This window comes from Ranitomeya imitator, chromosome 7 (assembly GCF_032444005.1).
Source record: "Ranitomeya imitator isolate aRanImi1 chromosome 7, aRanImi1.pri, whole genome shotgun sequence".
Taxonomy (NCBI): Eukaryota; Metazoa; Chordata; class Amphibia; order Anura; family Dendrobatidae; genus Ranitomeya; species Ranitomeya imitator.
This window is the reverse complement of record NC_091288.1, coordinates 212,881,083-212,895,279: the sequence shown is the minus strand read 5'-3', so window position 1 is coordinate 212,895,279 and position 14,197 is coordinate 212,881,083. Positions and strand designations below refer to the sequence as shown.

Below are 14,197 nucleotides of genomic sequence, written 5' to 3'. Positions count from 1 at the left end.
CAGACACACCCCATCAGTACACCCCCACCAGACACACCATTAGTACACCCCCACCAGACACACCCCATCAGTACACCCCCACCAGACACAACCCCATCAGTACACCCCCACCAGACACACCCCATCAGTACACCCCCACCAGACACACCCCATCAGTACACCCCCACCAGACACACCATTAGTACACCCCCACCAGACACACCCCATTAGTACACCCCCACCAGACACACCCCATCAGTACACCCCCACCAGACACACCATTAGTACACCCCCACCAGACACGCCCCATTAGTACACCCCCACCAGACACACCCCATCAGTACACCCCCACCAGACACACCCCATCAGTACACCCCCACCAGACACACCCCATCAGTACACCCCCACCAGACACACCCCATCAGTACACCCCCACCAGACACACCCCATCAGTACACCCCCACCAGACACAACCCCATCAGTACACCCCCACCAGACACACCCCATCAGTACACCCCCACCAGACACAACCCCATCAGTACACCCCCACCAGACACACCCCATCAGTACACCCCCACCAGACACACCCCATCAGTACACCCCCACCAGACACACCATTAGTACACCCCCACCAGACACACCATTAGTACACCCCCACCAGACACACCCCATTAGTACACCCCCACCAGACACACCCCATCAGTACACCCCCACCAGACACACCATTAGTACACCCCCACCAGACACACCCCATTAGTACACCCCCACCAGACACACCCCATCAGTACACCCCCACCAGACACACCCCATCAGTACACCCCCACCAGACACAACCCCATCAGTACACCCCCACCAGACACACCCCATCAGTACACCCCCACCAGACACACCCCATCAGTACACCCCCACCAGACACACCATTAGTACACCCCCACCAGACACACCCCATCAGTACACCCCCACCAGACACACCCCATCAGTATGCCCCCACCAGACACACCCCATCAGTATGCCCCCACCAGACACACCCCATCAGTACACCCCCACCAGACACACCCCATCAGTATGCCCCCACCAGACACACCCCATCAGTATGCCCCCACCAGACACACCCCATCAGTATGCCCCCACCAGACACACCTCCACCAGACAGACCCTTTCCAGACACTTCCCCACTGGTACGTCCTCCCCAGACACACCCTCCCCGGACACACCCTCCCTAGACACACACACCCTCCCCAGACACACCCTCTCCAGACACACCCTCCCCAGACACACCCTCCCCGGACACACCCCAGACATACCCTCCCAGACACACCCTCCCCGGACACACCCTCCCCAGGCACACCCTCCCCAGGCACACCCTCCCCAGAAACACCCTCCCCAGACACACCCTCCCCAGACACACCCTCCCCAGACACACCCTCCCCGCACACACACCCTCCCCAGGCACACCCTCCCCAGGCACACCCTCCCCAGACACACCCTCCCCAGACACACCCTCCCCAGGCACACCCTCCCCAGGCACACCCTCCCCAGACACACCCTCCCCAGGCACACCCTCCCCAGGCACACCCTCCCTAGGCACACCCTTCCCAGGCACACCCTCCACAGGCACACCCTCCACAGGCACACCCTCCCCAGGCACACCCTCCACAGGCACACCCTCCACAGGCACACCCTCCCCAGGCACACCCTCCCTAGGCACACCCCGTCCATGCCTCTTTCACCCCTTTTAGAAGCCCGTGTTGTGTGAGTACAGTGCAGAATAATACTGTGTCACTATCAGTCGTCATTTGTTTCCTTTGCTCCTACCAGGAGACATGTGATAAAGGGATTGTCTGTAATTGGGGGAGAGGGAGATGGGGCTGTTTCAGGCCAATTCTGAAATTTTGGGAAAAATAATTGTAAATGTTCCCTCACCTGATAAGCAAATCTCTCAGATCAGCAAATTCGCAGTGCGACGTGTTCTCCACTGCAATAAAGAAGCGCACAATGTTACCTTCTGGGGGGTCTCACGCATCATAGGGTACTGACCACCCGGGGGTCCGGCTCTCCATCTATTCACCTCCATGCGGGGGCAGGAGTTATAGAACGCTGACTCCTACCTATACATCACATATGACCTCCCCTCCCCCATCATAGTCGCCCCTTTTGTAGGGGTCCCTTCTGCTCCATGGGGCTTTCCTAAATCCTCGTGTCTTATCGCTCTCCCTTCAGTGGTGGTCTGCGGGGGTCATCGCTGTCCTTGAATTCCGACCCCTCCCCTCATTACAGGAACTCGTCTGATAATTAGTAAAAAAAAAAATGACAACGTTGTGGGGGTTTGACCTTCGGATGACATTTTTGTTACTCATTTTGCTCAATTCTAAAATTCAAGATCATCATTCAGTCTTCAGTCCGGTGCTGGATTATCGGAATTTTCTGAATGGTCAAATGTCACGTTATGGTAATCGTTATTGTTTTTTGGCTCTGGGGGGGGACGTCGGGAACGTCTCTCTCCGGCACTGCAGGTCCATGTCAGGCAGCAGCTGGAAAGCCCCCGTCATCGCTTGCTCTCCTCCTGACCTGTCTGCGGAGATCTCCCCATGATGGAGACCAGATGCTGCAGAACCTCGCTCCCTCCACTAGAGAGGGGGGGAGCCGGTCCTGGCAAACGGACGGGCTATGGGGATGATCGGCAGCCATTAATCCATAGGTGTTAGGAGAAAGAAGCAGCTCCCCTACTGTGCGCTGTCATACTGGGGATACTGGGAGTACTGGTGCCTGGAGCACACCAGTCCGCACACCCTTATTAATTGTGGGGAGGAGGAAGACGGACGGGGCGTCTTAGGACGGCTCACCCTCTATGATGCCCCACTTGGTCTTCCGTCCCAGGATCCTCCTGCCGTTTACGTGATGTTCCTCGTCCGTCCCAACGACGGCGAAAGGGATCTTCTGCTGCAAGAGCGAAACGCAGATCCGGTTATACATTACACGTAATAATAATCTGCTCACACTGCTGAGGGTTTGCTCCAATGTACACGGTCAGCAAAGAGGTTTGTGTACCTCCAAACACTGGGCACCCCCTGCTTACCCGGATCTTGTCGTTTATTAAAGTCTCCGTTGGGTCTTCGTCCAGCTCCGGTAGGGGGTACACACTGATCCCGTGGGTCTGCAGGTCCTTCCTTATCTGGGGGAGACACGTGGCAGTACTTAGAGCAGAGGTTGGATCAGAGAGACCCCTCTTCTCTACCTGCTGCTCTCTTGTAAGCTGCAGGTCACTGCTGAGCCACTAGGGGGCAGCATAGTCCAATACAACATGATGAACCCATTCATGTGTCTATAGGCTCTGTATGTTCTTAGTGAGGACACATGACCACGAGTTCCTCTATATATATATATATACCCTGGTCCTTCTGTATCAGGCACTTACCCTCTGTTTGAACTCTTCCCTTTCCTCCAATGTCAGCGTATCGGCTTTTGCAATGACGGGAACTACATTCACAATACGGCCCAGACGTTTCATGAACTCCAGGTCTAGGGGTCTCAGCCTAACAAAGTGAACAGCGTAATAAATTGAATAGTAAATCTGAACTTTCTAAGGAATTCTCCATTCTGTCATTATCATGTTCCAAAAAAAAGCAACATTTTCTAGCTCCAGAACCTCTAAGTGAGGGCGCTGTTGCAATAAAGTCTATGCAAATTAAACATTTATGATGCGGTGGTAAAAAAGTGGTACTGCAGGTGACAAAGTTAATATTCAATTTTACAGTCTCCCCCACCCCCCCCCCCATGCCACATTTTGAGACCGTTTGAGCACTAAGACATGAGGTGCCCACCTTTACTTCATAGCACAACTCACCAGTGGCCTGTAGGGGGGATGAAGTAGATGCAGCTGTGAATCCGGGAGTCTGGGATTCTGCGTTTTCGGTTAACCAGGATCTCCTCTCTCAGGTACTTCTCATATTGCTCATGGATGTACTTGATAATCGGATCCCAACTAAAGCAAAGAGATGAATATTTATCTTAATAAATAAGTAAACATACTACGAGTGTCCACTGTTAAGTAAAAATGACACGAGTGTCCTCTATTAAGTAAAAATGCCATGAGTGTCCCCTATTAAGTAAAAATGCCACAAGTGTTCCCTATTAAGTAAAAATGCCACAAGTGTTCCCTATTAAGTAAAAATGACACGAGTGTCCCCCATTAAGTAAAAATGACACGAGTGTCCCCTATTAAGTAAAAATGCCATGAGTGTCCCCTATTAAGTAAAAATGCCATGAGTGTCCCCTATTAAGTAAAAATGCCACAAGTGTTCCCTATTAAGTAAAAATAACACGAGTGTCCCCCATTAAGTAAAAATGACACGAGTGTCCCCTATTAAGTAAAAATGCCACGAGTGTCCACTATTACGTAAAAATGACACGAGTGTCCCCTATTAAGTAAAAATGCCACAAGTGTCCTCTATTAAGTAAAAATGCCACAATTGTCCTCTATTGAGTAAAAATGCCACAAGTGTCCATTATTAAGTAAAAATGCCACAAGTGTCCTCTATTAAGTAAAAATGCCACAAGTGTCCCTTATTAAGTAAAAATGCCACAAGGGTCCTCTATTAAGTAAAAATGCCACAAGTGTCCTCTATTAAGTAAAAATGCCACAAGTGTCGTCTATTAAGTAGAAATTCCTAGAGTGTCCCCAATTAAGTTAAAAATTACATGAGTGTCCCCAATTAAGTAAAGAATTCAATGAATGTCCCCTATTAAGTAAAAATGCCACAAGTGTCCCCCCAATTAAGTAAAGAATTCCATGAGTGTCCCCTATTAAGTAAAAATGCCACGAGTGTCCTCTATTAAGTAAAAATGCCACGAGTGTCTCCTATTAAGTAAAAATGCCATGAGTGTCCTCTATTAAGTAAAAATGCCACGAGTGTCCTCTATTAATTAAAAATGCCACAAGTGTCCCCTATTAAGTAAAAATGACACGAGTGTCCCCTATTAAGTAAAAATGCCACGAGTGTCCTCTATTAAGTAAAAATGCCACGAGTGTCCTTTATTAAGTAAAAATGCCACGAGTGTCCTCTACTAAGTAAAAATGCGACGAGTGTCCTCTATTAAGTAAAAATGCCACGAGTGTCCTCTATTAAGTAAAAATGCCACGAGTGTCCTTTATTAAGTAAAAATGCCACGAGTGTCCTCTATTAAGTAAAAATGCGACGAGTGTCCCCTATTAAGTAAAAATGCCACGAGTGTCCTCTATTAAGTAAAAATGCTACGAGTGTCCCTTATTAAGTAAAAATGCCACGAGTGTCCTCTATTAAGTAAAAATGCCACGAGTGTCCTCTATTAAGTAAAAATGCCACGAGTGTCCTCTATTAAGTAAAAATGCCACAAGTGTCCTCTATTAAGTAAAAATTCCGCAAGTGTCCCCTATTAAATAAAAATGTCACAAGTGTCCCCTATTAAGTAAAAATGACACGAGTGTCCTTTATTAAGTAAAAATGCCACGAGTGTCCTCTATTAAGTAAAAATGCCACGAGTGTCCTCTAGTAAGTAAAAATGCCACGAGTGTCCTTTATTAAGTAAAAATGCCACGAGTGTCCTCTATTAAGTAAAAATGCGACGAGTGTCCTCTATTAAGTAAAAATGCCACGAGTGTCCTCTATTAAGTAAAAATGCCACGAGTGTCCTCTATTAAGTAAAAATGACACAAGTGTCCCCTATAAAGTAAAAATGCCAGAAGTGTCATCTATTAAGTAAAAATGCCACAAGTGTCCTCTAGTAAGTAAAAATGCCACAAGTGTCCCCTATTAAGTAAAAATGACACGAGTGTCCTCTATTAAGTAAAAATGACACGAGTGTCCTCTATTAAGTAAAAATTCTGAAAGTGTCCCCTATTAAATAAAAATACCACAAGTGTCCCCTATTAAGTAAAAATGACACGAGTGTCCTCTACTAAGTAAAAATTACACGAGTGTCCTCTATTAAATAAAAATGCCATGAGTGTTCCCTATTAAGTAAAAATGGCACAAGTGTCCCCTATTAAGTAAAAATGCCACAAGTGTCCCCTATTAAATAAAAATGCCACAAGTATCCCCTGTTAAGTAAAAATTCCACAAGTGTCCTCTATTAAGCAAAAATGACATGAGTGTCCTCTATTAAGTAAAAATGCCCGCATTGTCCTCTATTGAGTAAAAATGCCACAAGTGTCCCTTATTAAGTAAAAATGCCACAAGTGTCCTCTATTAAGTAAAAATGCCACAAGTGTCCCTTATTAAGTAAAAATGCCACAAGTGTCCTCTATTAAGTAAAAATGCCACAAGTGTCCTCTATTAAGTAAAAATGCCACAAGTGTCGTCTATTAAGTAAAAATTCCTAGAGTGTCCCCTATTAAGTTAAAAATTACATGAGTGTCCCCAATTAAGTAAAGAATTCCACGAGTGTCCCCTATTAAGTAAAAATGCCACAAGTGTCCCCCCCAATTAAGTAAAGAATTCCATGAGTGTCCCCTATTAAGTAAAAATGCCACGAGTGTCCTCTATTAAGTAAAAATGCCACAAGTGTCCTCTATTAAGTAAAAATTCCGCAAGTGTCCCCTATTAAATAAAAATGTCACAAGTGTCCCCTATTAAGTAAAAATGACACGAGTGTCCCCTATTAAGTAAAAATGCCACGAGTGTCCTCTATTAAGTAAAAATGCCACGAGTGTCCTTTATTAAGTAAAAATGCCACGAGTGTCCTCTATTAAGTAAAAATGCGACGAGTGTCCTCTATTAAGTAAAAATGCCACGAGTGTCCTCTATTAAGTAAAAATGCCACGAGTGTCCTTTATTAAGTAAAAATGCCACGAGTGTCCTCTATTAAGTAAAAATGCGACGAGTGTCCCCTATTAAGGAAAAATGCCACGAGTGTCCTCTATTAAGTAAAAATGCCACGAGTGTCCTTTATTAAGTAAAAATGCCACGAGTGTCCTCTATTAAGTAAAAATGCCACGAGTGTCCTCTATTAAGTAAAAATGCCACGAGTGTCCTCTATTAAGTAAAAATGCCACAAGTGTCCTCTATTAAGTAAAAATTCCGCAAGTGTCCCCTATTAAATAAAAATGTCACAAGTGTCCCCTATTAAGTAAAAATGACACGAGTGTCCCCTATTAAGTAAAAATGCCACGAGTGTCCTCTATTAAGTAAAAATGCCACGAGTGTCCTTTATTAAGTAAAAATGCCACGAGTGTCCTCTATTAAGTAAAAATGCGACGAGTGTCCTCTATTAAGTAAAAATGCCACGAGTGTCCTCTATTAAGTAAAAATGCCACGAGTGTCCTTTATTAAGTAAAAATGCCACGAGTGTCCTCTATTAAGTAAAAATGCGACGAGTGTCCCCTATTAAGTAAAAATTCTGAAAGTGTCCCCTATTAAATAAAAATACCACAAGTGTCCCCTATTAAGTAAAAATGACACGAGTGTCCTCTACTAAGTAAAAATTACACGAGTGTCCTCTATTAAATAAAAATGCCATGAGTGTTCCCTATTAAGTAAAAATGGCACAAGTGTCCCCTATTAAGTAAAAATGCCACAAGTGTCCCCTATTAAATAAAAATGCCACAAGTTTCCCCTGTTAAGTAAAAATTCCACGAGTGTCCTCTATTAAGTAAAAATGACATGAGTGTCCTCTATTAAGTAAAAATGCCCGCATTGTCCTCTATTGAGTAAAAATGCCACAAGTGTCCCTTATTAAGTAAAAATGCCACAAGTGTCCTCTATTAAGTAAAAATGCCACAAGTGTCCCTTATTAAGTAAAAATGCCACAAGTGTCCTCTATTAAGTAAAAATGCCACAAGTGTCCTCTATTAAGTAAAAATGCCACAAGTGTCGTCTATTAAGTAAAAATTCCTAGAGTGTCCCCTATTAAGTTAAAAATTACATGAGTGTCCCCAATTAAGTAAAGAATTCCACGAGTGTCCCCTATTAAGTAAAAATGCCACAAGTGTCCCCCCCAATTAAGTAAAGAATTCCATGAGTGTCCCCTATTAAGTAAAAATGCCACGAGTGTCCTCTATTAAGTAAAAATGCCACGAGTGTCCCCTATTAAGTAAAAATGCCACGAGTGTCCTCTATTAAGTAAAAATGCCACGAGTGTCCTCTATTAAGTAAAAATGCGACGAGTGTCCTCTATTAAGTAAAAATGCCACAAGTGTCCCCGATTAAATAAAAATGCCACGAGTGTTCCCTGTTAAGTAAAAATGCCAGAAAGTGCCCTTTTATGCACTAGTCTTCAAGATGGCATCTTTGTCTGGAGGATTCTGCTATAGAAACTACTTAAAAAAATAGTCAAAAAATGCTGAAAAGCCTGAACATCTGCATTTGTATGTATAAAGACTCGCTGTACACATGTTCAGGCTTTTGAACATCTTTTAATCGCTTTAGGTTTCTAAAATCACCAAACATTTAAAAGAAGTGACCGTCCCGTTCTTCCGCTACTTTCCGCTCCACAGACGCTCTCTACTTTATAACACGCTTGAAAGATGTCTGGAATTTTTTTTGTAATATTTTTTTCACAATCTTGAATTAGAAAAAAAAACACTGGCATTTTTTCAACATTCAATGGGGCGAAAATGACAGTAAAAAAGACAACAAAAAAAAACAGGGAAAAACCTTAAAAAAAATAAAAAATAAAAAAAATGCTGGCAGCCAAAAATACAGGAAACTCAGGAAACGACCGAAAAATGACAAAGAAGATGCTTCAGAAAAAAAACGGTTTACTGAAGCGTCTTCTGCTTGAAGATATCGTCATCTCCACCCGAGTTTAGTCACGTACAAGGTGCGTTTAGGATGACAAACTCTCCACAAACCACGAGGAGTTAAGAGAAGCTGCTCGAAAAAAAATCTGTTGTTTTTTTGACCTCCTAAATAAACTTCATTGATCATGGTGGATCTAGAAGGTCTTCTTCTTCAGGTTGTGGTGCGGGGAGAAGTGTCGGACTGGACTGCACGGAGCCCACCCGACGTTGACATTGACTATGAGGGCCCAATGTTTAGCTTTGTTACCCTCGGTCATAAATTCTGCTAGGTTTCAATATTATAACCTTAGTAGTTGGCTATGGTATCTACTGCTCCTGTGGAGGGGCCCGCCGGGGAATTCCCCAGCTCTCCCGTGGGCCAGTCCGAGCCTACCGTTACCCTGGGGTGAGTCTAGGACAATCTTGCGTTTACCAGTTCTGATTATTGATCTGGTCTCCGAATCCCGGTGTGTCGATCACCGTGAGCCTCATCTCCATCCCTCGCTCCTCGACCACTGCGGGTGAACAGATGGTTAACGTGACAGCTAAGGACGAGACTTTGGTCCGCTCAGGTTCTGGAGCGCGCTCTTTTGCCCCGATCCGGGGTACAGACGACCTCTCACCTTGGCTGACGGCTTTCATTTCTAACGTTTTGGGGATCCCGGCGCCGGCCGCTTGGCGGATCACCTTGGACTTGAAGAGCGTATTCACGAGGGTGGATTTGCCCAGTCCGCTCTGACCTGCAGATAAAAGGACATTTCTTCACTCCAAGATCCCAGAAAATGAATATTGACCCCTCCCCCACCCCTATCATTTCCTGTTACCAAAGAGCAGAGCATTGTGGGAGCATAACGGTCGGTCACATGTCTGACAGGGGCGGAGCTAACGCTGCTGTCTGTTTCTAATGGCAACCAGAAAAATAGAGCACGCAGCTCCGGATGTGAATGAACAAACGTTCATAACCATAAATCGCTATATAGTGCCCAAATAAAACTACATAATACCGCCATATGTGTAATATCCAAATAAAATTATTCCGTCATATGGCGCCCAAAAAAATACGTAGTATCCACATAATGCTATCTGAAAACCCTATAAAATGTAAATAATATGTAATATGTCTGTAAACCCAACCTAAAAACCTACATAATACCGCCATACAGCGCCAGAATAATCTGTTGTATCCAAATAACACTACTTTAACAGACCCCATAATACCGCCATATAGTTGTACATATTACCGCTATAAACCACAATCTTGGTTTCCTGCCCCATCATGTTATGTGAGTACCCCCGGGCACGATGGGGGCGCTGGGGTAACATTTCTAGCCCCCCAGGTGGTGTTGCCGGCAGCACACAGCTCTATAAGCAGAAGAGACGGGATAATGACAGTTGCAGGATGGCGGCAGCATGTTGTGTAGGTGGCAGAGCGGCACTGCCACAGCCGGAGACCAGGGTGACTAATAAGGACGCCGTTCACACCACACAGCTCTTGTAAATGCTGCTAATTGTCTGGTCACACAGTCTGCGCATAACACGTCAGTCTGTGATTGGATGATGATGATGACATCATTACAGCAGTGAGGTCACACGGTACATAGCAGGTTAGTGTGTGACTGGATGATGATGACATCATTACAGCAGTGAGGTCACACAGCACATAGCAGGTTAGTGTGTGACTGGATGATGACATCATTACAGCAGTGAGGTCACACAGCACATAGCAGGTTAGTGTGTGACTGGATGATGACATCATTACAGCAGTGAGGTCACACAGCACATAGCAGGTTAGTATGTGACTGGATGATGATGACATCATTACAGCAGTGAGGTCACACAGCACATAGCAGGTTAGTGTGTGACTGGATGATGATGACATCATTACAGCAGTGAGGTCACACAGCACATAGCAGGTTAGTGTGTGACTGGATGATGACATCATTACAGCAGTGAGGTCACACAGCACATAGCAGGTTAGTGTGTGACTGGATGATGACATCATTACAGCAGTGAGGTCACACAGTACATAGCAGGTTAGTGTGTGACTGGATGATGGCATCATTACAGCAGTGAGGTCACACAGTACATAGCAGGTTAGTGTGTGACTGGATGATGATGACATCATTACAGCAGTGAGGTCACACAGTACATAGCAGGTTAGTGTGTGACTGGATGATGATGACATCATTACAGCAGTGAGGTCACACAGCACATAGCAGGTTAGTGTGTGACTGGATGATGACATCATTACAGCAGTGAGGTCACACAGCACATAGCAGGTTAGTGTGTGACTAGATGATGATGACATCATTACAGCAGTGAGGTCACACAGTACATAGCAGGTTAGTGTGTGACTGGATGATGACATCATTACAGCAGTGAGGTCACACAGCACATAGCAGGTTAGTGTGTGACTAGATGATGATGACATCATTACAGCAGTGAGGTCACACAGCACATAGCAGGTTAGTGTGTGTCTAGATGATGATGACATCATTAGAGCAGTGAGGTCACACAGCACATAGCAGGTTAGTGTGTGACTGGATGATGATGACATCATTACAGCAGTGAGGTCACACAGCACATAGCAGGTTAGTATGTGACTGGATGATGACATCATTACAGCAGTGAGGTCACACAGCACATAGCAGGTTAGTGTGTGACTGGATGATGATATCATTACAGCAGTGAGGTCACACAGTACATAGCAGGTTAGTGTGTGACTGGATGATGACATCATTACAGCAGTGAGGTCACACAGCACATAGCAGGTTAGTGTGTGACTGGATGATGACATCATTACAGCAGTGAGGTCACACAGCACATAGCAGGTTAGTGTGTGACTGGATGATGATGACATCATTACAGCAGTGAGGTCACACAGCACATAGCAGGTTAGTGTGTGTCTAGATGATGATGACATCATTAGAGCAGTGAGGTCACACAGCACATAGCAGGTTAGTATGTGACTGGATGATGATATCATTACAGCAGTGAGGTCACACAGTACATAGCAGGTTAGTGTGTGACTGGATGATGACATCATTACAGCAGTGAGGTCACACAGCACATAGCAGGTTAGTGTGTGACTGGATGATGACATCATTACAGCAGTGAGGTCACACAGCACATAGCAGGTTAGTATGTGACTGGATGATGATATCATTACAGCAGTGAGGTCACACAGCACATAGCAGGTTAGTGTGTGACTGGATGATGACATCATTACAGCAGTGAGGTCACAAAGCACATAGCAGGTTAGTGTGTGACTGGATGATGACATCATTACAGCAGTGAGGTCACACAGCACATAGCAGGTTAGTGTGTGACTGGATGATGACATCATTAGAGCAGTGAGGTCACACAGCACATAGCAGGTTAGTGTGTGACTGGATGATGATATCATTACAGCAGTGAGGTCACACAGCACATAGCAGGTTAGTGTGTGACTGGATGATGACATCATTACAGCAGTGAGGTCACACAGCACATAGCAGGTTAGTGTGTGTCTAGATGATGATGACATCATTAGAGCAGTGAGGTCACACAGTACATAGCAGGTTAGTGTGTGACTGGATGATGATGACATCATTACAGCAGTGAGGTCACACAGCACATAGCAGGTTAGTGTGTGACTGGATGATGACATCATTACAGCAGTGAGGTCACACAGCACATAGCAGGTTAGTGTGTGACTGGATGATGACATCATTACAGCAGTGAGGTCACACAGCACATAGCAGGTTAGTGTGTGACTGGATGATGACATCATTACAGCAGTGAGGTCACACAGCACATAGCAGGTTAGTGTGTGACTGGATGATGACATCATTACAGCAGTGAGGTCACACAGCACATAGCAGGTTAGTGTGTGACTGGATGATGACATCATTACAGCAGTGAGGTCACACAGCACATAGCAGGTTAGTATGTGACTGGATGATGACATCATTACAGCAGTGAGGTCACACGGCACATAGCAGGTTAGTGTGTGTCTAGATGATGACATCATTACAGCAGTGAGGTCACACAGTACATAGCAGGTTAGTGTGTGACTGGATGATGATGACATCATTACAGCAGTGAGGTCACACAGCACATAGCAGGTTAATGTGTGACTGGATGATGATGACATCATTACAGCAGTGAGGTCACACAGCACATAGCAGGTTAGTGTGTGACTGGATGATGATGACATCATTACAGCAGTGAGGTCACACAGCACATAGCAGGTTAGTGTGTGACTGGATGATGACATCATTACAGCAGTGAGGTCACACAGCACATAGCAGGTTAGTGTGTGACTAGATGATGATGACATCATTACAGCAGTGAGGTCACACAGCACATAGCAGGTTAGTATGTGACTGGATGATGACATCATTACAGCAGTGAGGTCACAGCACATAGCAGGTTAGTGTGTGACTGGATGATGACATCATTACAGCAGTGAGGTCACACAGCACATAGCAGGTTAGTGTGTGACTGGATGATGATGACATCATTACAGCAGTGAGGTCACACAGCACATAGCAGGTTAGTGTGTGACTGGATGATGACATCATTACAGCAGTGAGGTCACAGTACATAGCAGGTTAGTATGTGACTGGATGATGACATCATTACAGCAGTGAGGTCACACAGCAGGTTAGTATGTGACTGGATGATGACATCATTACAGCAGTGAGGTCACACAGCACATAGCAGGTTAGTGTGTGACTGGATGATGACATCATTACAGCAGTGAGGTCACACAGCACATAGCAGGTTAGTATGTGACTGGATGATGACATCATTACAGCAGTGAGGTCACAGTACATAGCAGGTTAGTGTGTGACTGGATGATTACATCATTACAGCAGTGAGGTCACACAGCACATAGCAGGTTAGTATGTGACTGGATGATGACATCATTACAGCAGTGAGGTCACACAGCACATAGCAGGTTAGTGTGTGACTGGATGATGACATCATTACAGCAGTGAGGTCACACAGCACATAGCAGGTTAGTGTGTGACTGGATGATGGCATCATTACAGCAGTGAGGTCACACAGCACATAGCAGGTTAGTGTGTGACTGGATGATGGCATCATTACAGCAGTGAGGTCACACAGCACATAGCAGGTTAGTGTGTGACTGGATGATGACATCATTACAGCAGTGAGGTCACACAGTACATAGCAGGTTAGTATGTGACTGGATGATGATGACATCATTATAGCAGTGAGGTCACACAGCACATAGCAGGTTAGTGTGTGACTGGATGATGACATCATTACAGCAGTGAGGTCACACAGCACATAGCAGGTTAGTGTGTGACTGGATGATGGCATCATTACAGCAGTGAAGTCACACAGCACATAGCAGGTTAGTGTGTGACTGGATGATGACATCATTACAGCAGTGAGGTCACACAGCACATAGCAGGTTAGTGTGTGACTGGATGATGACATCATTACAGC

The 14,197-nt window shown here is 45.2% G+C and overlaps 1 protein-coding gene across 2 annotated transcripts in view; it reads right to left on the bottom strand.

Moving 5' to 3' along the window:
- Nucleotides 1-14,197, bottom strand: part of SEPTIN12 (septin 12) — a 121,118-nt gene that overhangs the window by 7,297 nt on the left and 99,624 nt on the right. For both annotated transcript variants that reach the window (XM_069734757.1, XM_069734758.1), the window contains 7 exons: nucleotides 9,358-9,474; nucleotides 9,168-9,249; nucleotides 3,824-3,961; nucleotides 3,395-3,512; nucleotides 3,056-3,151; nucleotides 2,823-2,919; nucleotides 1,903-1,954 (listed from right to left, as the gene is read on the bottom strand). In XM_069734757.1, the coding sequence (XP_069590858.1) occupies nucleotides 1,903-1,954; nucleotides 2,823-2,919; nucleotides 3,056-3,151; nucleotides 3,395-3,512; nucleotides 3,824-3,961; nucleotides 9,168-9,249; nucleotides 9,358-9,474 (700 nt within the window). The remainder of the gene's footprint in view (nucleotides 1-1,902; nucleotides 1,955-2,822; nucleotides 2,920-3,055; nucleotides 3,152-3,394; nucleotides 3,513-3,823; nucleotides 3,962-9,167; nucleotides 9,250-9,357; nucleotides 9,475-14,197) is intronic.